The sequence below is a fragment of the Cyprinodon variegatus genome, unplaced genomic scaffold (genome assembly GCF_000732505.1).
Source record: "Cyprinodon variegatus isolate N-32 unplaced genomic scaffold, C_variegatus-1.0 Scaffold296, whole genome shotgun sequence".
In the NCBI taxonomy this organism is placed as follows: domain Eukaryota; kingdom Metazoa; phylum Chordata; class Actinopteri; order Cyprinodontiformes; family Cyprinodontidae; genus Cyprinodon; species Cyprinodon variegatus.
Genome location: NW_015150749.1, coordinates 182143 through 207985, shown reverse-complemented (window position 1 = coordinate 207985; position 25843 = coordinate 182143). Strand labels below are relative to the sequence as shown.

The 25843-nt window shown below is 35.7% G+C and overlaps 2 protein-coding genes across 2 annotated transcripts; both read right to left on the bottom strand.

Moving 5' to 3' along the window:
- Positions 1–933: 933 nt before the first annotated feature.
- Positions 934–6032, bottom strand: asah1 (N-acylsphingosine amidohydrolase (acid ceramidase) 1). Its single transcript, XM_015383842.1, is given in 15 exon segments — positions 934–1419; positions 2055–2111; positions 2229–2352; positions 2577–2708; positions 3102–3183; positions 3268–3322; positions 3419–3563; positions 4058–4103; positions 4206–4280; positions 4374–4452; positions 4533–4619; positions 4697–4787; positions 5708–5754; positions 5839–5934; positions 5937–6032. Coding segments are annotated over 15 exon segments (1287 nt in total). The 5' UTR covers positions 6018–6032; the 3' UTR covers positions 934–1329.
- A 1598-nt stretch (positions 6033–7630) lies between these two features.
- On the bottom strand, positions 7631–24454 carry frg1 (FSHD region gene 1). The gene is made up of 9 exons (XM_015383843.1): positions 24349–24454; positions 23752–23819; positions 21617–21739; positions 17804–17861; positions 17495–17609; positions 14230–14334; positions 13945–14036; positions 10839–10949; positions 7631–9365 (listed from the first exon to the last, which is right to left on the bottom strand). Exons 1-9 carry the CDS (start codon positions 24405–24407, stop codon positions 9329–9331), a joined length of 768 nt encoding a protein of 255 aa, XP_015239329.1. The 5' UTR covers positions 24408–24454; the 3' UTR covers positions 7631–9328.
- Positions 24455–25843: the final 1389 nt, after the last annotated feature.

The window sequence follows — 25843 nt, the reverse complement described above, 5'->3', positions numbered from 1 at the left end:
TGAGACATCTGAGTCACGATACCAGCGTCCGCATAAAGGCCAATAGGACCAATCTGTAGCATAATCCGAAATACTGGTGATCAACGCATGGATCCTGATGGAAATAGCAACGGTGAGAGACAGCACCCCTGTCTGGTTCTGCGATGTAATGAAAAAGAGGCAGACCTGTCATGATTAGTCAAAACAGGAGTTGGGGTGAGCGTAGAGCAATTTTAGTAATGTCATAAATTTATCACTAATTCCTGTTTTTTGGAGAACCAAAAACGAACGATCCCGCTCAATTTGAACGAATGCCTGCTGAGCATCCAATGAAATGACTGCAGAGGCATGAAGGTTACCATTTGTTTTCAGTGTAATTTACTGATTATATTTAACTTTCTGTCCTGAATCCCTTGTTCAGATAATTTCTTGGTTGTGGGATTAGTTTGACAAACATTTTCTCGCATGTTTTACTTGTATTTGCCTGGCCTGCTGTAGCTCATCTTTTCACCATAATCCTAAAGAGATAACGGTTCAATCAGCTGCTGTTACAAGAAATGTAGCCTAAGTAAAATTAAGTACACCCTCCTAGTTTTAGGGTTTTATGTGTTTTCTGCTTTTGTGACTTTCAGCCATGTTTGGCCAAGTTTTTCATCATAAGATTTTCTTTGTTTTTACACCTAAGGTTGGATTTAAGCAATTTTAGTACCTTATGATTTATTAAAGCTCTGGAATTGACAGTGTACTTTTTTTCTAGTTGTGAGTGTATGTATATATGGAAAAGGGGCAAATAGACCGGCTTTGCTGTTAGATGAAGTGTTTCTTCACTCAAGTGATTCCTCTCAGCATCATCCTGAAACCTGTAACATCCTTCTTTTTTTGTGATAATAAACTGAATGACTCTATATCACGCTGATGAATCGACTTTTCAAAATAATTCAGTCACATCCTTACTTGGTAGATTAAATCTTATTTTAAACATAAAAATCCTGTTACAAAAAACAGCATAAAATCTGGGAAATAATTTGTTAAACATTTGAAAAATAAAGTGGTCATCACTGAGGTTCATTGGTCAGACATCGTTGATAAAAACACATTTGGGTGTAAAGCTGGATTCTCACAGTAGTACAAAGAATTAAAGAAGACGATACAAAATTAGAGGTTTAGTTTCTCTCATAAAGCTGAAAAAGTGCCCTCTGAACTTAACATGTCACCATAGTCAGCAGAAATCAAAGTCCAAACGACTTTAATGTTACATGGAATGGTTCAGGTCTACAGTTGCTGTGCAAAGCTTTGAGTCGAGTCTTCTGTGCAGCATCTCAAACTCTCCCACGGTTGGTGCTTGGAGGATTACCAGGGCATGCATGGGTTTGGACAGTCCCGGATGTACGACTCCAGTGTGCCCTCAGAGACTTGCATCAGTGTCGTGTAGGTGGTCAGCTGAAACAAAATAAAATGCCTTCAAAATGTATTTCATACATATTTTGTTTCCTTGTAGCTGCTCCCTTATTAAGGTATAGCCATAGAAAGTCATCAGTCTTTGCAAAGTTTTTAGCTGGATGCCCTCCCTGCTGCAGACTGTACACCATAATTCATACGTAGTGATACCGTTTATCTGCTTGTGTATATCTGCATCTCTTAAAACTGTTTTCTATGGACTTGAATGTTGAAATTAGGTACACTTTGTAACTCAAAGTTGAAAAATAATTTTTGATGTGCCCCGATTTTAAATTGTGTGCGCTTTGAGATGAAATGTAAAGACAAACTAGGACAAGAGTTAAGTTAAATCCCATTCCAAGCATTCAGCATGGCGAGCTGAGTAATTAATCAGTAATAACATTGTTAACATGGCATACATTAACTATCTGGTCAATGTGAACACATTTAGTTTATAATAAACTACCTATATCTTGGAAAATTTAAAGTCCTACTTGTTAAAGAATCAGATCAATAGAAAGGTGATGGTTGAGTACAATGTACTAGAGTGGTGTATTGTCACATGCTATGCACCTGCAGGGTGGATCTGGGCAAAAATACTTCTGTCAGTAAATACATCCTGACATGAGGACACTCACCTTGTTTAACACTGGCTTTGTTGAAAGCACATCATACAAGGTTTTCACAGAGATGTTCTGAAAAAGATATGATCAGATCAATAAATGAGGAAACTAAAGACGTAATATAGACTTTTGATCTAAAATACTTCAGGTAGTCATTTATTCCACTCCTTGACAGCTATCACTACATACAGCCTGTGTTGTCTGGTTCAGACACTTCATGGCAGGAGTCCTGCGGTCATCCAGAAAGAAAGGCTCCTTCCAGTGGTCGTAGTTTGTCTCCAAGACGTACCACCGGCCCAGTTTCACATCAATCCTGAAATAAACAAATCCTGTAATGTAGCTGGGCCTTTCACAAAGCACTGAGTGTTTGAAAGCAGAGAGATGGACATATCAGAACATTTTAATTTACTTATTGATTCAACATATTTGATTTTCATGATTTAAGAAAAGGGCCAAACAAATCAAAACGCCTCTAGAGTTTATTAAAACAAAAAAAAAGGAAATTAAGACTAAATGAAACTATACTGTACTACTCACTCCAACACGTCAATGCTGAGTTCCCTGGACCTGGTGATGATGCAGCCTTGTCCCGTTTGGTTTCCTCCAAGGATGAAGTAGGCTGGAGCAAGCATCTTGGTCTGAGCCAACAGACTCTTGGCTTCATCATAGCTGATGGGAACAAAGCAAAACTCACTTCTGGCATCCAGTTTTCATGAACAGAAAAACCAGCTTTTAATCTCAGGTCTTAATAAATTTTTGGTAAATTGTTATGCTGTTTCTGTCTTGTATCGTCATACTCCTTCCTCTTAATCTGGCATAATTTAGATTGTCTAATTTTTTAAAAATTTATCAGTTTGATGCAGACTTCAGAGATGGCTTTGCATCACATTAGCATCAAAGCCGTATTTCTTTCATGTTGCTATTGTAGAGTATGATTCTGCATAATAGTGACAACATTGATTCATCTTCAAGGTCAAAAATAAGAAATGAAAAATATTTAAATAGTTTTTTTGTGAAGTTTATTAACTTCACAGATGCGCTTTAAATATCAAAGTAATGTACCTGTTTGCATTCTCCAGGACTGATCGAGTTAGAAAGCTCATCCACATTCCATCTCTTTGTCCCAAGATCCACTCCAGGATTCCTGCATGCAAATATGCCATAACTAGCCATCACAAAAAGACAAAGTACTTATACATTGTGGAAAAACGTACGGCTGTTAACCTACCGATGTATCCACCATCAAGACTGAAGCGCTCATTCATTGTCAGAGTGAAAATGTGCTACACAAAAAGGAGAAGTTGTTTTTATATCATTGTTTCCCCAAGTGTGGAAATAAAAGCTGGTGATTAAGGCAGATTTTCTTGATAATGTCTTACAGGCTTGATGCCGGTGAGCATGCCAACATAGCCAGCAAAGTTTGTTGACTTGAAGACTGTCTGGTTGTTTCTCTTGAAGTTCAGATTGACCACCAGAGGCTTCAGCTTCTCACTGATGGCCCATGACTTGTTTTTCACATCCCAGCTGCAAAGAAACACGTGTTTAGATGCAACCATAGCAGCAAAAACTGAAACTAAGTATTCTAGTATTCATTCATATTTAACCTTTTTGCACATTGTGACATCACAACCTCAAATATGAGTGCTTTTTATTGCAACTTTTGGTTATGGACCACTGCAATATAATTGTGATCATTTTAGATTGAACACAGCTCTGTGAACACTGTACAAAGCTTTGTATGTTGTTATTTTTTTAAAGAAACACTGAATTTCTACACAAGGTGATTCTGATCTTTCTTGGTTTTCATGATGTTTGGTCACTTCTCTGTGGCATTTACAGACCAGCCTAATTTATGCAGATATTAAACTACAAACAGGAGAACTTCAAATGAACAAGGAATGTGACTCAAAGTCACTTGGGTGTAATGGTCTCTATCCAAATAAAACGCATCACATGTTTGGATTTTTCATCCAACAAAATTGTCAAAAAATAAACAGTTTAATCCTTGATGTTCTTACCCTAAAAATAATCCAAAATCCAAATTTCTGCCATGGAGGAGCTTCCCTTTGAAATAAAAAAAACAAAAAACATTAAATTTTAGTCCAAAAGGTGTTTTTTTTTGGTAATTTCTCTGGTTCTTAAAACCAGTTTCTCTCAGGTACTCACCTTTTTCGTCTTGTGCAACAACAGAAGTGCACACAGTGAAAACCTCATAGAAAATGTTAAACAAAACTACTTCACCTTAAATATAAAGAAAAAGACAGAGGTTAGTTTGGCTTATTCTTTTTTTTAATTTTGCCACAAGTGGAGTTGTTGTATATTTTTTTTTATTACCAAGAGGAACCCCTGAGACAGCAGCTATTCCCTTGATTTCTTCCCTGAACGGGTTTGGGAGTGTGTCCACCATTAAAGGCTGTGAAACATTAGAAAAGCACAATGCAATGAGGAAAACTTTCCCTACAAACCTAAAACAGAAATCACTCTGACTCTCACCAGTGCGATGTCAACCAGCTCTATCAGCCTCCCGCTGGGCACAAAAGCATCGGCCAAGTCTCTGATGGCCTGGATCATATCTACCAGCTGCAAAAAATGACATCCTGATTGACACTTTTGTTGAGTCACAACTGATGTTTTTCAGGAGCTGGTAATTCTCTTACGTCATTTTTTTTGTCAGAGATCACAGCCGTCCACCTCTTGCTGGGCGGCAGGTCCAGATCAATGGTGTACCATTTGACAGGTCCTTTGAACCTGTACAGGAAGAAAACAAAAACAAAAATAGGTGTAGGACATCCTAAAATGTGCTGTTGTGAATATTCTGTACCATTCATTTGATTTTTTACGAAGGAAATTGTAGAAATTCATAATGAGAAAGCATAATCTGTGCTATGCTTTTTGAATGCGGTTATTGGCAGGATAATAAGGCTAGGTATTGCTGTGTTTCATGGTGGGAGCATTTGGGTTTAAAGTTGTTGTAAACCCTGATAAAAAACGTGTAAAATGCCCTTAAAAACTTCTGATATTGAACTTCGATGATTCCTCTAATCCTCCCGCCATGATATAAAGGTAAACACGATTCTCCTGCCTTATTTGCCAGTTCCAGTTGTGTTACACATTCATTACTCTGACTGTACATGCGGACATGTTTAGGCAAGGATTTCTTACAGCCATATTTAAAGATTGTCACGTTTACCATTCTCATAAGCACGCACTTCACAACCCACACATGTAATGAGAAAACACAGAGAATCGAATACTAATGTTTAACTTATAATATATCAGCATGAATCAAACATATTCTTAACACTTATTTTGTAGAGCAGGATGTTGGAAAAGGTTTGATTGATTGATATTACTCATACGGAGAAAATGAGTCAACAATAGGCGTGTCAATAATTGACTATGTATTATTAACTAACGAGTTTCATAAAAGTTAGAGGGGAACACTGTTTTTAACAGCATGTCAATATCAGAGATTTTAGGTGCATGTGATATTATTATTATTTATTTTTTTCTGATATTGGATTGGTATATCTCTATTTGGTCTGCAAACGTTTAAGAATAAGGCTGCAACTGAAGTAGCAATGAGATTTCCAGAAGCAAGTGAACGCAGCAGGGTTTAGTCCCAAACGGTTATCAAACATATAAATGACTCAGCAGTTTGTACTTACGTTGGACCATTCGGAGGATACATGTCAGTCCGACAGTCCTCTGTGTACTGAGGAGACATGACAGAGTTGTAAATAACCTGATATTAGTACAACTATACTAGCCAGGATTGACTGAGTGGTTTGTAACTCACCGGTGGCACAAACTGTGCCGATGTAGCGGAGAAAAAAGCGACCGAAAGAAGGAAAACCCAGCGAGCCATGTCAACAGTCTCACTGAAGCCAGGATGTTTTCCTGCTTCTGTTTGTGTTTGGGAGACCCTTCCAGTTTGCGGAAGTTACCGTTTCTCCTCGTGACTTCGGGCTGACCCATTATCAGGAAGGAAAACAGCTCCTCAGCCACTCAGTAAAAATATAAATAAACATGTGTTGTTGTTTTACTTATAGCTAAATTATACGAATGTATTAAAATGTGGCTTTTAATTTTACAGATACAAATTTCCCAATTCAAACCGTCCACTTTCCCCCCCTCAGTGTTGATGTTGGTGGTTTGTTCCATGCGGAAATGAAAGTTGACCGCACTCCCACTCATGCGGTAGATAACGTTCAGTCCTGCATGTGACTCCTGCCTTTTATGTTGAAACAGTGACCAAGCATGTTTGTTAAGCACAGATTTTCTACACCGAGTCTCTTTACATTTGGTTTTGTATTCGATAAGAAAGATGAACAAAACTCTCCATTAAAAGGATGCAACACAGACAGACTGCTAAACATTTGGCCCCCAGGCGCAAACATGGCCGCTGCATTCCTCATTCATTTCAGCATTTTGTATCGTGAAAATGATCCAAAGCCATTTAATTCATTATTTAACTGAGCTGTAAACATTAAATAATGAGTGGCAGATTTCAGTGGCTTTATCTGATTTACATCAATGTTTAATTCTCTCTTAACTTGTTTTTATCTTTTTTTGTCTCATTGCTCTTAATTTTACACTTACGTCTTTAATGGTATTGATCTGTTTCATCATGTACTCATTACTCATTGGATATAATGGTTTTTAGTCAAAAGGTTAAAATATTTTAATGTGCAAATTTTTTCAAAATCTGTCACAGATTATTGCGTTTTTTACTTGATAAATATAGTTCACACCAGTTCTCTGAGTTATTTAGCTATCCTACAACTTTATGTCTTGGTTAGAGTAAGAGCAGTAAGAGCTTCAGCATGAGGATCATCAACAGTGGCAGCTTCAGCTTTAGGATCATCAACGCAGCTTAAGATGAGTATTTGGGAGATAGAATTAAAATTTAATCTGAAAGAATCAAACATAACACATTGTAGTCGGATAATCTACTCTTGTAACTCAATATCACCTATTTTGAAAGAAAAAAATGTGTCTAAGAGGATAAACCTGGTCCTGATTTGTTAAACTGATGTAGCTGACAAAAAAAAAAAAAAAAGAAAAAAGATGCCCTAAATTGATACAAAGACTATCTAAAGAAGAGTAAAATATTGATTCAGGAGCAATAAGAAAAGTACTATGGCCATTATAGCACATTAGACTAAGAAAAGTAGGTGAAGACTTCAAGGATACTTAAATTTGTCCTTAAAGATTGGAGTGTCAAAGTTCACTGAATTAAGAAAGCAGAACTAAAGTATTTTACTCAACTATTGGAGTCTAGAGTTAAAACCTTTTCCAGTATGTTTTTACTTCGATAAAGTTGTGGCCTAATTCCAATTATCAATAAAATATCTTGCTGTGTACTTTTACAGAAATACTGAGAACATTAGATTTTTATTTTTATTAGGTTTATCAAAGAATTGATACAATAAGAATAAAAACATTTCCATTATTAAACCAATAGGAGTGATTTGCCCACAGGAACATTACCTAGGCAATTATAATACCTGGAATTCTTATTTCACATTTTCATGTTACAACAATCTTATTTAACCAGTACTGTGTGGATGAAAGATAATAAATTTGACTTTTTTTTTTTAAGTGTGTGCATTTCTATTTAGCCCATTTGAATAAAACATTCCTCAATAAAAGATCTGCAAATTAAAACGTTTCACAAATCACTTAATTGGTAAACAGAATTGTTTTGTTAAAGTTTTAGAGGTTTGTAGGAGAAGGTGAATAAATATTATAATGGAGTTGGGTTAGTTCTTAAAACAATGTCCCAAGCTTTATACCTATGACAGTTCTTTTTCATGCCACAGAAGAAAAATTATGGCTGAACTTTCAGCCTACTGTAAAACAGACCCCTTAACAGCTACAAGATAGGAAAGAGGAGTGTCCCTCAGAGAAGCCTCCTAGAGGCCCATGGTAATAATGGATGGGTAGAATCGGTTGTAGAATAAAACGACAGCAGAAGTACTCCATAAACCTGGATTTTATAGGACAGTGGCTGAATAAGAAATTCATATGAAGGGAACACAAATATTTGAAGGCTTGTGGCCAGAGCCCCATTACACAAAGAATTGCCACCCTATGCAGAGTAGTAAGCAGATACTGAGTAGTTCCAAGCTTCTTTCCTAATCACACTCTCAATCTGAATATTTCAAATCAACCAGGACTCTTAAGCCCCATGCGGAAGTGCGTCTGGGTTAGGATGGTCTAGTCAAAGTTAAGACCAGTGTTAACAGATGCTTAAGGGGTGTGAATACTTTTGTAAGACCTAAAGATATCTAATTTAATGTTCAAGTTACACATTGCTCAATCACTCCACATCTTAGTTTTCCTACTTTTCAAGGTGAGATTTTATAAATATGCGACACTAAAAAGTTTGGCCCTCAAACTGCTCTGATTTGTGCATGTAGAACTAATCCAGGGCCCCTGGGTAAACCAGTACATAAACTCAATATTTAAAAGATCAATGCTACAAAATATAAAACGGCTCTTAATTTTTCTTCTCTAATAAATCAGCTTTGGGCTTCCTGAATACCTAATGCCCCTGACTGGTTAATAATTTTAGTCAGGTCATAAAACTTAATGATTTTTCAGAGCAAAAAGCTATCTGCTTTCTAATTCTAATTAGGCTTATGCCTCTTTACCTCTTCTTTTCCATTATGTACAGCACATTTGTGCTACAATTAATTTATTGCACCAATGATTTTATGCATTTCACACACAAGCAAACCAGTAAATAATGAATTCAAGTACTAAGGGATAAACCTTTATGGACACCAACACCTGCTGTATTCAGCCTTTGTTTCACTTATGCCTGTCCCTTTACCGCGCTGTAGATTGTTTTATTCTAGCACACAGTCCAAAGCAAACTTCTCCTACAGGGAGGACAAAATTTACATCTATTTATAGATAATATCTTCAATGTAACATAAAGCTTGAAGAAAAACTGATTAAGTTTTAGATAAATCGATCATACATTTAGTTATTTATACGGTTCTAGAAGCAGTTCGATCATGCAGGCAACCCTGTAGCCACCAGTGATACTACAGAGCAATGTGGCTACAAACTGGTTAATTATTTACTTTGAAAGGCCAGTGGATCACCTGAAATTCTTAGGCCATAATCACAAGGTATGAACATATATAGCAGTCAAAGCAATAAGCAACACACCAAATTAAACTATTAAAAGGTTTATTAAAAAAAATAGAACCAAAAATGCCCAGTCTGCAAAAAAACAGGATTTTATTTAAAACATGGTAGAAATACATGAGTCTTCACTTGCAGTATCTGTCTGCTTTCATTTTGCTTCTCCTGCAAACAAAGAAAGACATTTAAATGTCAGTACAACTCAGGAGTAGAAGTTCTGCTGTAGTCAGACATTTTTATAATTAATGCGATGAATGTTAAAATGGCAATCCATATTAAACTCTTTAATTTTACTGTTTTCATGCACAGAACATATTTCTTTCTTCAACACTTTAGTAAATTAAAGTATTCTAAATTACTTTTGATATATTTACTTTATCATGTTCCTTAGTCTTCCAAAACCCTGACAACCCAGGGTGCAGCCCATGAAGCAGAGTCATAGTTTAACACACCTCTCTGCCACTTCTCTACTGTTACCCACTCATTACTTCTTTTAGACAGTGCATTGCCCACGACCAAAATCTAATAAATTAGAAAAGTTTCCCAAAGGAGTAAATCATGATAATCTAATTATAATTAAAATAACTCCAAATGGGGAGGGGCGTGAAGGTGGCACAGCAGTTAGCGTGCACAACCCATGTACGGAGGCCTTAGTCCTCGACACGGCTGACCCGGGTTCGAAAATGACCTGTGGTCCTTTGCTGCATGTCTATCCCCCTCTCTCATACCCCTTTCCTGTCAGCATGCTGATGAAGATTCTCAGTCGTCCAGGTTATAGTCATTCCGTAAAAGTTTAAAAACAATCCCCTGGACTTGGTTTCCAAGGTTTGAAGACGTTTCGCTTCCCCTCCAGGAAGTTTTCTCAATTCAAATGTCTGGATCCACAGTGAGTTTGAGGCTTTATATAGACAAGGCCTTGTATTGCTTGGAAACATGCAAATGGAAACCCCTTTCCTGTCAAAAACTGTCCTACTGTCAAAAAAGCGAGACACTAGTGCCGCAAAAACTCAGGAAAAAAAAAAAAAAAAAACTCCTCTCCACTGCCGCTACAAGCAATTTTAGTGTGAGGGATTGCCTTCAACTCAATGAGTTGATGCAATCAACTGGTTTTTCTTAGACACAAAATTTCGAATGATCTGGTGAACTATAAAGTGCCTAGATGGCATGCGTTGTGAATTGACGCTATATAAATACACTGAATGGAATTGGATAAGACAAGAAATTTGATCCCGTAGGGACGTTAGCTAAGTTTACTTAACATATGCCTTTGTTAAATGCATAATTTAGTGTCTTAGTTAAAAGTTAGGAGTGACAGAATTCAAAATTAAAAAACTTCATTTTATTGCAGCAAAAAACAAACAAACAAACAAACTCAGATAATCATAAGATAACTGGATTAAAAATGTTTGTTTGCCTTTTGTCATTTACAGTTCCTAAAAAAAGTATTCCTTTCAATTGAGCTTCAGATTTTGTTGCATTAGAGCCACAAACTGCAATGTCATTTATTGGGAGATGAAGGCACATAGATACAAATTTCAAAACCTTTTTTGTGTTAATCTCATTTAAATCCAGGTCTGGAAAAAGGTAAAAGACTATCTAAACTATGTGTGAACCTCTTGTGTAGTTTCGCTTTCCTACCTGTCCAGCAAAGCTTCGTGAAATTTTCCATCCATCCTGGCTTTCTTGAGCTTAGTGGCGTCTTCTTCATTAACTCTGAGTCGTTGGTCCTGAAAACTCTGAAATTTTTTCCTGCGATACAGAGAAAAAAAAAAGTTATGGTGGAAACAAAAGGAGCATGCAATGGTAAAGGGTGTTATTGATTTTCTTAGCAGTAAAAAAAAAACATTGAAAAAAAAAAGGTATCAGTGCATATTGTCTGTGGCAGCCATACGGTGTAATAATTCAAGCAGCGGGTCAATTAGACAGTGAAAGTACCTTCCAATATCACCCATATATCTGTAACAGTGCTGGAAACAACCTGAGGCCCTTTTTGCCTGAAACTTCCACTGACATCTAGTTTCTCCTTGCTTAGCCAGAGTTTGATGATCACCAGACTGCACTCCATCTTGAAAGGCATTTCACCAGCTAAACACTTCATCACGGCACAAGGCTCAAGGGCAGCCATTATCAACATGTCACCATGATGAGTCCATTTTCCTAACATTCATCTAAAACAAATAACGGAGTGGAAACACAATCTAAAGCATGCCAACCCCCCACAAAAAGAAAGACATATTCTGTGCACCTTTTATAGGCTGCATAAAAAACAGTCAGAAGCTGAAATGTGTTATTTGCCCTCTCATCACGCTAACAGCAGACCATCAACAGCACCTCTGAATGATGGCACTGATGAGGCGGATGCTTAAACGCGGGATCTCATTCAAGTGTGCAGTTTAGCTGTCAAACTCCTGCTAGGACAGACTGACAAGTAAAAACAAACAAAAGCCATTTGAGTAATAACCACTTTATCCGTCTCCCCGATTCGAATAAATGCTTTAGCACTAACTTTAGAGGAATTGAAAAGGTGTATCTGCTTATTGAAACATACAGCATCATTACACAGCCAGTGTCACGACAGCGTTTAGGCCAAATTGCACAAGCAATATGGATTTAATGATACACGCAGACCTCAGGAGCTAAGCCATCATCTAAACAAAAACAGTAAGCAAAGCAATTACAGGACATCTGTGATATTTCTTTTTAAAACCACCAATACTTCAACTGCGACTAACATTTTCAAATGAGTTTGTTGCTCTTTGCTGAGCTGCTAAGACCGCACTCTAACATGTGAGCTCCCTTTCAATTAATCAGTTAATTATAAGTACCGTAATCTCATTTTCTATAACCCTGAACAACAGCAAGTGCCTTTCAACGTATAAATAAAAACACAGGCTAGACACACACAAAGGGGGGTACAATGGCCAAGAAATTTGTTTGAATCTGTCAGTGTCGATGAGACTGATGTGGAGGAACCTGTAGATCACTGAAGAGAGGGGGAAAAATTAACTAATAACATTTAACAACAGATGTACCCAAGTAAACAGTAAATGGAATTTAAAAATGACTCAGTGAAAACTGATCTTGTACATAAATACAAGTAATTTTTAAATTAGACTGGGGAAAAAAAAAAAAAAAAAGATTTTGTTGCAAGGGTTCCCATCCTGCAGTGTCAGCTGGATTATTAGTGAATGGGAGCTACATGGGTCTAACCCCCCAAACATCAGACGTCATTTACACGTTGGTTTTTAGGCTAAATCTGTTCGGTCCTTCATAGTCTTGATTTTGTCCAGAAATATTTGTTGAAAATTGGGCTGTGTTTGGTCGGTCTGATTTTGTCTCAATGTAGTCCATTTATAGATGTTGAAAAGACATTGCAAACCCAGTTTTTGATATCTTTTCAACGATCTGAAAATGACGGCTTTTCACCAGCAACAATAAATAAACATTATATACTGTCTTGTCTTTAGGAGTTTTTCTCATATTACAACGTGGATGTTTGAATTAGGGTTCTGTGGAGTCAGGATAGAGTGTTAATAATGAAAGGACTAACTGGCCACCTGGGGTTAAAGTTTCAATAGTCTGAATTCATTGCAGTTGTTAAGATAATTATCAGCTCATTAATCAGAAAGCAAGTCAACCCATTAATTTACCTTCAGTTCCTGTCTACTGTAGTGGAATATTTTATATCTCAACTAGTACAACACATACATGTAAAAAAAAAAACATTTCAAATATGATTAAACTACCCTAATTATGAAATGAACAACTTGTTATGTTTGTTTTCCACACATGTAGCTGCACACAAAAGCTGTTTATCACTGATGTAACATGAATGCTATATTTAGTGCATAAATGGCTGTTTACATGCATAAACCCTCATTTTTGGAAAAATAAGAAATAAATGTCTGAATTAACAAAATCAACTGTGAAGAGAAGAGGAAGGTGGGGAACAACTGTGTCATGAGTAGCACGTAGGTGCCTTAACAAAGACAACAAACTAGTAGTGATCCCAGTGTTTCAATCCCTACATAAAAAATATTTTAAAAATGAACTCAACAAATGAAACATGTTGAAGCTTCCTGGAAGGAAAGGCATCTCTAGCTTAGAAATCTGCGATACCATCAGTAACAGAACATCCTCTATGAAATCACAGCAGCGTTATCTTGTTAACTAAGAAAAAAATATATTTTTATTTATTTTGTAAAATGATCTCGTTGATTCAGAACAACCACACATTTTTATTCATTTGTTTTGAATTACCTCATTACTTCCGCAAAAACAGAACAATTTCTTTTCTTTTAAGGTGAATGCTATAGGCTCCCGTAGATTGAAATAAGTTTAGAAAAAAAACATATGGACATAAGTAATTTGAATAAAACAGCCAATCGGAATAAAAATATGTCACATAAACTTGCCTATTAGAATATTCTAACATCAAGCCATCCAAAGCAATAATATGCAACGCTGAAGTGTGGTACACACGTGTATTTAGGTCAGCTTGCCTCATTCTGGATAACTTGATCTTGAAAAGCATCGACATGTTTGCCAAACGGACTGTAAATCAGCATAAACCACAACGGTCAAATTAAAAGTGATGATAGTCTGATCCTGCTGAATCTGATCAGAATATCCCGACTAATGTTTATATGACACATTTTTAGTCCAATAGTCCATTTGTTCTAATTACTTATGCTCATGTGAACATAGCTATTGAGCAATATTCCTGTAAACAGTGATAACTTACACATAATTGACCTCACAGGATTTTACATTTCCTCTGTCTTCATCTGCAATGTCATCTTTATGCTTGACTTCTCGTTCTGCATTAGTCCGGATCTATTTATCAGGAAGAGAAAAAAACAAAGACAGATGTTGTGCATTAAACAATAACACCATGACCTCCCTGAAGTGAGGTGGCTAACATTTCCCCCCCCTTCTCTTTAAGCTGTCGAATCCCTGCAGAGACTGCCTGTGCAAAAACTCTAAGGATTAACATAAATCCTTGGACCAAAAAATTCCAATCCATCACCTTAAGCATCTCGTTGTCTCCTGCCGTCTTGTTCTTGGCCACAATGTCTCCATCGTCACTGTAGGAAATGAAACAGCTATTTGCAGCCAGCAGCGCCATTTTACCCTGAAGTAGGGCAGACAAAAAAACAAAGATTAAACCCAATTGCAATGAGTTATTGTGACAGAAACATAAAAAATCCCAGATCTTTAAAGTAAAAGAAGGTTTTAACAAGATGCCAAAACAATCAACGGATTGTCAGGGCCAGAATGACAGGTTGATTGCTTTGTTGCTTGGGCTAATTTTAACCTGCCATCCTTTGCATCAAGAAAATAACAAACGGCTTCTAAAGGTAAACAAATAAATAACTTTTATTTAAGAAAATACAGTAAAATTCAAAATTTAACACATACAAACATGTATAAATAATGATCTATATAATTATATAATTTAGTTCCTATGTCTGAAAAGGCATACAGAGAACTGAAACTTATTTAAAATTCTCACTTCTTTTAGTCCTCCACATCAACAATCTTCACGGTTCCTATTTCACTTAGGAGTCCATACTGCTCCAGAGTCCAGTAAGTGAGCAAATAGACTTATTTATGTGTATAAAGTAGTGTTGCACCAATACCGATACCAGTATCGGACGGGGCCCCGATACTGCCCTAAAATGGTGGTATCGGTATCGGCGAGTACCAACAAATAGGGCACCGATACCATTTTGAGAGCCATAAGTGTATTCAACTATTGTCACCCACTCCTGGTAGGCAATAAAAAGTTCTACTGGATTCACTTTGTATTAGATTTTTTCCTGCTTCACAAAGGTAGGCAGCAGCTTGACAAAGCCATGATGGCAATTATTTTACATTATTATGGTATCGGTATCGGCCGATACTGCACAGCCAGGTATCGGGTATCGATATCGGGGCCAAAAAATGGCATTGGCGCAACACTAGTATAAAGACATACATATAAAGATTCACAAGAATGTGTAGGAGTTAGGTCTGCAACTAACTATTATTTTACTAATTGATTAATCTGTTGAATATTTTTACAATGAATCAATTAATAATCGGATAGCAAATTGTTGATTAAAAACAATTTTTTAAAGAATTAAACCAGGGCAAACTAAATATATTCCACTTGATGAGTTCTGGGTGAAATTATTTAATTTTTATTTTGATCAAATTAATAATCTAAGTGGGTTAATCTGTCAGCTAAAGGGATGTTTTACAGGTTCTATACTCCAGTTAACGATTAATCGATTACTACGGTAAATTATTTTACAATTATTTTAATAATTGATTAATCATGTTTAATCTGATTAACTGTTTCAGCCCTAGTTGGAATAAATATTTGGTCAATGGCAAAAGTAAAAGTCAACCGATCCAGTTTTTTCCCATCCAATCCAACGCCGTTTCAACAGTTGAATGAATGAACCACATATCTTACCATGTAAGTGAAGGCTTGAGCCTTGACATAAACATTGTTTAAAAAAAAAGTAACAAATTAACAAAGATATAAATGTATTTAATATTATTAGGTTAGTAGAGATGCGTAATGCTTTTTATTCCAGAAAATGTTTTGCTTTACTAAGAATTTTGCTGCTTCTAGATAGTTTAATTTGGACACATTTAAAGTAGGGCTGCAACTAACGATTATTTTGCAAGTTGATTAATCTGTTGATTATTTTTATGATTAAACAGTTAAGAATCAGACAGTCAAAGGTTCATTAAAGAATTTTTTTTAATTTTTTTTTATTAAACTAGGTGAAACTAAAACTTTTCCACTTAAGGAGTTCTGGATAGAGCGAAAATATATATATATTTTTTTATCTTAAACGCAAAAGTTTTATATATTGCTTTTACATCATCTAAAGCCATGTTTTATAGCCTCTACACTCCAGTTAACAATTAATCGATTACTAAATTAATTGATGATTATTTCAATAATCGATTAATCACTATTAACCTGATTAATTGTTTTAGCCCTAGTTTGATGTGAGGCTTCCAGCGGATCTTATAGTCAATAATCACACTAAGATATAGATTTAATTTACATGTTCCACCTTAATAACATTTATTTTGACTTCCACAGAAAAAATAGATAATGCTTAAGTAAACATAAAACACAAATTATTTGTTATAAAAAAAAACTGAAGGATATTAAGATGAGGTTTATGAAACTTTACCTTTAAACAAATTATTTCAACTTTTATTTAACACATTTTTTTGCCTCTGATCTTTTAACCCTCCCTACTCGATGGCACCCCTGGTGAAGAAGTGCAAAAGGCCTTAACATAAACCAATCTTTGACTGAATATCCTGAAAACAAACGGTTTTTTCTTCCGTTTTTGCTGAAAAATATTCTTTTATCTATTTAAAAAAAAAAAGTACTGACATAACTGACATTTTAAAAGCACAGCCTAGGGGCCATTTGGTACTTGCGGTATAAATTGGTGGGATCCCTGACTGCCGTCTATCAACAGTTTAAACTTATTAAAACTGAAGCTGGTGTGGATGGAGACTATATTTTTATGTCTTCTTATAAAGACAATATTAGAACAAAAAAACTATTTCTCTTGTATTACCAGTTTCATTTTTATTGTCAATTTCATAGTAGGTAGGCTAAAAAACACACATCAAGATACTTTTTAATAAACAAAAGATTTGGGCATACCTATTTGTTAATACTGGCTAAATACAGCAGGTGTTTTGTAAGGAACTTGACTTTGTTAGGAATAAATTAAGAAACTCAATCCCCTTCTTTTATTAACAGTTTCCATAGAAACAGGACTATTTTTCTTCATAAAAATATGACATTATTAATTCATTGCTGAGAAGGTAATAAGAGAAGAATTCACAATTAAGTTAAACAAAAACACCCAAATCCTTTTATTTTGCCAATATTGGCTCAAAGTCGAAAAAGCATTGATATCCCTCTCCTAAAGGAAATAACGTTTAATTATACTAAAAAGTAAAAACTCTGTCATTAACTACGACTGCTCTGAAACAATCTCATAAAGCTTTCATATTATGTTAAAATTCACAGTGAACTACTTTATTAGATAATAAAACCACAAAGTGAAGTAAATAATCTACAAGAAGTGCCTGAAATATCGGTAGAAAAATTATAACAATGCAGCCAGTTTAATATAGGACTGTTTTGTAATAATGGAAATGCCGTAAGGTATAAACCTGATCTAGACATAGAAAGTCCTGCAAATAAACGTTACACACATGGTTCAGACATAAGCAAATTAAACATTTATAAATTAACTTACCTCCTGGAAGACAGGCTCCCATTGTTCTCTAGAGCCAATGGCGTCAGAGCGCCCCATCACCAAGCCGTCAGAGTTGATGCCCAGATATTTCCCATACCCAGATTTCAAAGCAATCCTTAAAAAAAGAAAATAGAAAATGTATTTTTTGAGTATTTGAGCTCCAACGCTGAAACAAAAGCATAACAGGAAACTTTAAAAGACGAAGCTGGTAATCAGAGACTACTTGGTAAATTACTTGTGAAACAAATCTTCAGACAAAGTAATGAACGGAGCTGTATAATGATTATAAAACTGTTTTTGTGAACTTACCGTGAGTCGGACAGTTTAATGGCAGTGAACTGTTCCGGTGGGTCAGGTCCCTCATCATCTGAAACATTTTAAAAAGATTCACACTCAGTTTCGCTAAGTATGTTTCAAATTACTTGTGCCTCTGGACACATGAACTGCATACTTAAAGTTTCATATCTAATTAATTTCTTAGATTAATTAAAGAGGCATTACAGAGGTTCCTAATGATAACTGCCACCTGTGGCCAGAAATACAGAACTGCAGCTCTATTTTAATGACATTTTTCAGTAACAAACTCTTTAAATTAAACTTCTAAGTGTACAGTGCAGCACTAATCTGAAACCAGGTCAGCAAAAAGTAAGTTACAACAGTTTTAATAACCTCTAGAAGATACCAGGACAACTTAAACAATCAATAAACTTGGCTAAATACTAAAACACTAATATTAACATTTCAAGGTGTATTTTACTTGTTAACTTTATAGATTTTTCTACTTTTCTCCACACAGCTGCAGCCATCTCTTGACTGCTTTACACTAAAGCATTTCATGATTTAGGGGTCTAAAGTATTGGAATCATTCTAATGACTGATAATAAATGGAGGGTTTGCTGATAATAAATGGAGTACAAGCAGGAGGCATGAGCATCTGATGAGAAGAAAGGGGCTACTGCTGAACTGATAGAAAGGAAAAGACAAAAAGTACTTTAAGCTGTCAAATGGTCGTCATGGAATTTAATACATTGAGAAATTTGACAAGAACCCTCTCCAGTTTGGTTAATTAAGACTGGATGCTATATGTTTGTACACAGTTCCTGAATACAGTGTTTGTGTGCATTACACAGACATATGTTGAAAGGTTACAGTCTGCTATTAAATTTAAAATATTAAGGTTTATTTACAAAAACTGTTTCTTTTACCATAAAGGTTTGACTCAGGATTGTATTAAACACAAAAGCTTTCTGAGATTTGCAGTTATATAGCTATTATAGCAAACGTATACGTTAAATCAAAATGCATCATCAAATGTTAGGTTTTGATTTTAAGACAGTGTTTTTGAATGGCTATATGGGCATCTTTAAGGCTACACTGAACATTTGCAACCAGATATGCACCTTTTCAAAAGGAGATATTACAGGTACAACAATGCAGGAAAAAAGAGACAATCTCTATTTATCCTTTTTATACTGGAAGCTTTGGCTATCTTTTATCTCTTACAAATTGGCTTATATGCATGCAGAGAGGGAAGGCTCACTAAGGGAATCGAATGTTCTTTCTGAACATGGGCAGAATTAATTGTCTTCAATGTCTTTTTCGGGGCAGACTGGTTTAATCAGCACTCCTCTATCAGAAGTGCCTACAGGTGAGTAATATGTGAGAATTAGCTACGACCTTCTCCTCAACTCAGCTTTACCACTTACACTTTTAGCTACCTCCTGGCCTTAAGCCAAAAGCCAATTCTAATTCCACAAAACGCACCTAGGATAACATCCACAATAAGTCTTTATTGCTCTAGTGGAATAACTATACAGCCGGTTACATTGCAACCTGATTGACAAATTAAACTGCTCAAACTTTAAGCTTCCACATATTGCTCTGCTGTTTTTAGGGTTTATAATTGCTGCATACTGATTATCAGATTCCAGCTCATTATATTTTCCTAACATATTGCATTGTTATTGTTGGATGCCACTTATAACAGATGTCCAAAGGAATCAGGCGGTATTATTTCAGCCAGAAAAATAGGCTTAAAATACAAGAGGTCAGCAGGTGAGCAATTGTGTATGGTCTGTCTTCTTTCCTGTCGTTGTTAGACTATTGGACAATGAAAATGTTCACATCTATATTGTAGAATTACTGTTACTTAACAGGCTGCAGTGTTCTGTTTTCAAAACCAAATTAACTACTTAAGACCTCATAACTAAGAACAAATAATACAACCATGTTCTATTACTAGTAACATCCATCATCATATTCAATAAACCACAGCTAATCAATTCCAATAATTTCAAGCAGTCTTGAAAAATGCAGTTAAATTGCCAAAATCATAAAAAAACAAGACTGGTCCAGATTTCTATTCAAATCAACTCACTAATTCCAGTCTAATACAATATTATAGTTACATCCGGATAGTATTCAATACAGTCATAATTAGGGGGGTGCAAAATAATCGTCATATCGATGCATCGCGATTCTAATTCTTGTGATCTACTGCATCGATTCTTGATGGCAAGAATCGATTCTTAATAAAAAAAAATTTAAACAAATAAAATACATGAATGGTTGCCGCACATCAGCCAAATCAAGTGGAATACAACGTCCAGTCCAGCAGATATTGCTGCGGATGTGTTGACGCCCGCTGCTTTGTGTCACAAGCATGTCCGGCCGCGGGATACTGAGACAAGTCATTCGTAAACAAAACATGGAGGACACTGTGAAAATTCGCCCGGCTCCATATCATTTCAAGTCAGATGCTTGGATGCATTTTGGCTTTAAAAACAAAGAAGGTAAAAACGAAATTGATATGATGCACGTAATTTGCAAAAGGGGAAATATACATTTGAATGTTTTCATTTCATTGGTTTAAAGGACCACTGAAGCCATTTAAATGGCACTGATTATCCCTATTTTGTTATCTTAAGTTTGATGAATCCTAAGATCTTTTTGTCAGTGTGTTCACACCAGTAATAGTAAAATTTCTGTCCAGTATTTGTTTTCATGGCAACACCTCCAAAAGTCATTTCAGTAAATACAGCTATGTATGAATTCAGTTGCTTTCAGTTATGTATCAATTGAAGACACGATCCAGATCATACACAGCCAGTCAGCCACTGGTAATGGCTGTATCTTTTTCTTATAGTGTTCAGTGAAAATATCGCAGTGCATCACGATGCATCGCAATATTTCAAGTATCGTGATGCATCGTGATAGAATCGCATCGTGGCATGTGAATCGTGATTCGAATCGAATCATGACTTCTTTGCCAATACCCACCCCTAGTCATAATTCAGTACAACCATATTTAGCTGATCAAATGACATTATTTCAGTGGCTTTACCAGGTGGAGGCAATTTAGGAGCTTTTTAGCCATGATTGGATAAGCTCCAATTCAACAATTATCAATTATTTTTCACAGAAGTCATACTAGCCGAAAGTGCAGGCTTCTTTCAGCTATTTTCAGATACAGGTTCCACATATTTCCTTGTTTATTCTAGCTTATTGGACAATGGTGATGGAGGTTGATGTATCCACTCCATCAGAAAGAATAGAAGGTCATTCGGTAGCTTCCGTAGATTTTACACGCTTGCTGGTGAGGCACCAGAATGTGCTTTTTAGTCTTTTGTAATTAATTTAGTATACCACTAAATGGAGGCAAATATTAAACACTGCTGCTTTAAACAATCAAACAGACAAAAAAAGCAGCAAACAGCTTAAGAACAAAGATGTTTCTTAAATATGTTTTAAGTATATATAAATGAGAGCTGCATAATATTAGGAAGGCATGTATTTGCAATAGCATATAGGTAGCAGGATGCTATTGGTTGTGACTAACCCAAAGTGTCCTGATTATTTCCACCATAATGTCCCACCAGTATTTTTGTGCTTTAAGAGCTAACTCACTTAGATCCAACTGCCCAGTTATGCACAGTACAGAACCTACAATATAATTGTTCAATAGATATGGCATACATGCGGGCTTTCAAAATTGCAAACATGGATAGCATAATAAAAGCTGCAATCTGATATAATGAGCAGCTCAATCTGAACAATGAAAGTAATTAGACTGAAAAGGTAAAGAAAAAATAGAGCAGCATAGACAAACTAAATCCTTCATACCTCTGTGTGGTGCACCAAGTGTGAAGAGTCCTGTATCCAGGGCATGAATGTACGAGTTGTTCTGCATCTCTATGGCAACTGTTCCAACAATTTCTCCGAAACCACTGACACACCACCAACCACCTAGGGAGCATAAAATAAAACATGCTGTTAGATTACTACGTAATTTTTTTCCTTTTACCTTGAATCACACGCTCTACCTTAGTTGATGATAGCTATTTTAAAACATGGCTTTTTTTTTTATTTGTAAAGCTTATTTTGTTTTATTAAAAGTAATTCAGATGACAAATGTTAAGTTATTTATATTTAGAGAACCGCTCTGTGATCACAAAACAAACTCCCTAGTAATCAGATATGGCTGGGCGACAGAGTCTTAATATCATTTTACATAAAGATATTATGCATCTGAACAAACTGGGATCATGTAAAAAACGAGATTACAACAGAACGGTACATATTTATTCTGCCAGCAGTTATCTTAAAGCTATCCCATTTATTAACGCACTTATACATTTTTATAAGGACTGAAATCCCAAATATCAGTTAGTATCTTATTAGTTCTTACAGAAAGAACAATGAATTAGATATGGTGACTGTAAGACACCAAAACAAAAACTATAGAACTAGTTGGGTTTGACTGTCATATGTGTCTTTAAACCTCTGTATGAGGTTCACTAATGGAGGAAAAAAAACAAAACAAAAAAAACTTTCACCTGCATTACTGCCTTCTTCCACCTTTTAGCTACAGTTTGCTCAAAATGGTCTGTTTGAAAAGCCTTTCCCTTAAACCCTGAACACTCCGAAAATGATTTTTCCACCAGGCAGAAACTCAGGTTATGGCGTTTAGCATTCACTGAGAGCCAATGGGAAAGAACACACTTGACACGATTTTCTGCAGGGGGCTCTAACCAAGATAGACCCCAGCTCTATTTTAGTCGGACTACACAGCAATTCAGTGGTAATTTCATGGGTCTGACAGAAAGAGAGAAGTGATAAAGTAAAAGACATCTGGACTCATAAAGTCGGGCTTTGCTTTAATGCTGCACTTTTTTTTAGTTTTTTTGTTATTTTTATTTATCTATTTTTAATAACTTTTCATAATCTGTCCAAGTCAAATGTGGGAAATTGTTTCAATTTGTGTGGCACAGAGGCAGAAGTGAAAAAAGCATCCCCACAGATCTGCTCACCCTGTTAATTCGGATCCTCTCTATTCACTGTCAGTGGGACATGGAAAATAAATCTGATCGGAGATGAAAAAGTCGGAAGCAGTCTAAGCTGTCCAGGGCAGTCAATAATGCCTCGGTCAAACTCCGATCTTTAACTTCTGTATTATTTCATGCTCCAAAGCTAATATTACATTAATCTATTTCATCTAAATTCAACCATATCAATTGTATTGAGTTTCATTGATGTAAATGTTCTTTAACAATTTTAGAGTGATATTTCTTGTTAAGAACTATTTCTGGCAAAGGGATGACGGTTTAATGTTCCCTGGCGGAGGGATTTGAGTTTTGGTAACAGATCTGGTGGAGACGTTGATATAGATTGAGATTGAATAAAGTAGCTCCTGAAAAGTTACTCCCTTTTCATGTTTTGATTCACCCACAACCCTTAAAGGTCTGTAACACCGATCAAGAACTAAAGAGAGGTGTTACACTATCTTGACGAACTATGACTGGTTGTCAAGGTTAAAAGTTGTGGGGGTGCGGCCTTCGGGAGGAGAAGAAAGTAGACAGTCAAAGCAGTTTGTCTAGATGAGGGCTGAATAAGAAGATGTTTGGTAAAGGCTGTCTGCCTAATCTGAGAGGAATTGTCCTGCTCAAACAACACAAACATACTCTAGGAGCCTCAGTCTTGATATTTTTTTATTTTCAAACGTAGATTAATATGGGACCTTTAAAATATTTTCAGAAGCAAAAAATATTACTTTGGACTCAGAATCCCTGTCAAAGGAAATGTATTGATAATAATGCATATCACATATGTAGGTTCAAATGCAAGGCCTTTGGTTTAAAACCGGGAAATGTCTAATTAAAATCTGTACTCCCATAACTAAGGCATTGTTTAGTAAGAACACAGCTTCTCCAGACCTAAAACACTTTAAAATGTGTTCTAATATAAATGAATTTACATACCAATAATATCAAGCTTATCTTTGTCATTTGTAGATTTTCTCTTCTTATCCTTGTTCTTTTTCTTTTTTCTGTGGGGAAAAAACAACAACATTTAAAATGAACTTTGTGATCACATGAATGCAAATTTGACATATATTATCAATATTTTCAATAGTTTACTATAAAATCAAATAGCTAATTTCGGGAAAAGCTATCAACAAACAGAAAGAAAACACGATCAAATCTCTAAAAAGGTATTTATATAGAGACCTTGCTGTGAATGTTTGTGGAAGGAGCTGTTTTAGGTTATCATTTGAATTACAACTTACTGAATAAGGATGAAAACAGTAAACACTATGAGCTAACATATTAGCCACCTGTATGAATCGCGGACTAATAAGCAAACGAGTCCTTCTTACGTTTTGATTAAGTTTTCGTTGTCAAAAACCTGTTTAATAATGGAAATGTTTGAACCTACGGGCTCCTTAGAACATTTTATGACTATAAACGTCACAGTTTAGGCTAACGCATTAGCTTAATCCAGAGAGGGTCAGATTTTTAACCGCAAACAGCACCACTTTCTAAAAACTAATGGCACGACTAAAGACGCATGCTTACCCTTTATTTTGACCTTTCAATACAAGTTTAGTCGATTTTACGTGCGAATATTCAGACATGTTTTCACTTAGCGACCGCAGCCAGACGTAGCAAACAATGTAATGGAGTACGGCGGCCGAGAAGGTCAAGTCAAATCTGAATTGCATAAATTCGTTGAATTTACAGTACTCCCGGTCCTGCTTTCAGCTGCTGGTTTAATCAAGTATTTAGACACTTGCCAAATTAGAATAAAGAAAACAGATAAATTCTAGTTAGCAATTAAAAGCCAATGTAAATAAAAAAAATTGCAGATTTTTAAAAGTCAGTGTAAACACACCTTCAGCAAAACTTTCCTTAAGGAGACAAAACAGGCATGTAGTCCTATAAATGCTATAAAAAACCAGTGAAGGGTCTGTAGAACATTCTATTACTCTGAGCCCCACTAAGAATATTTAAATACACCGAACCATTTGTTTGTTTTCAGCAAAAAAAAAAAAAAAACAACAACAACAAAAAAACAAGAAACAAAAACAAGAGATGTCATGTGTTATTACATTGTGCTATATAAACAAACTGAATTTAGTTCAAATGGAGTTGATCAGATTTATAAAGAGAAAACTACTAAAAATTGCAATTTTGCTGACAGTAAGCTTTGAGGTTTTTTTGCCCACTTATTAAAAAATCAACCCATCCAGACAGACTTTTCTCTAAGTTTTCTGTCTAAGGAAACTCAGAAGATTGCATCAAATCATTGGCTTTCCAGAATTTACTCCTCCTGAATGAGCATGTAACAACAGTGAAGGGTCTCTTGCATTTCATCTTTGCAGCAATCCCTTATGCTGAGCATGCATGTAGTGACAGTGGAGAAGAAACTCCTTTTTAAAATAAGGATAAACATAAAGCAAAACCATGCCCAGTGAGAAGAGAACTGCTGCTGTGACTGACAAGGGGTTTAAGGAGACAAAGGCAGACACAGAAAACCAATGCAAAATATAAGAATAGAAGCAGGACGAAGCAGGAAAAGTGGTCTTTATGTTCATCAGTAGCCAAATGCTATAGCAGCATTACTATAGGGATAGCTAAGGATAATTGTCCAAATTGTCCAAATTGTCAAATTGCAAAGTTTTAAGCCTAGCCTTAAAAGTGGACAGAGTGTATGCCTCAGATTAAATCTCAAACTTGGTTCCACTGGAGAGAAGCTTAATAACAAAAAAATCTGCCTCTCAAATTTTAGTAACAACTAGTTAAAGGTATTGTGGAGGATGTTCTTTTTCCCAGGTGGATCATCAAAATAAGGGGTCCTCTTAATTGGCAATCATTTAGGTGATATGTTTACGTAAGGCCGTCCTACGTGCTCGTCCCCGTTTTGTCTTACGGGTGGTGAGTCTGACTTAGTCGAAAAATTGCAAATCTTTTGGAAAGTAAGCTTCTATCTATCTATCTATCTATCTATCTATCTATCTATCTATCTATCTATCTATCTATCTATCTATCTATCTATCTATCTATCTATCTA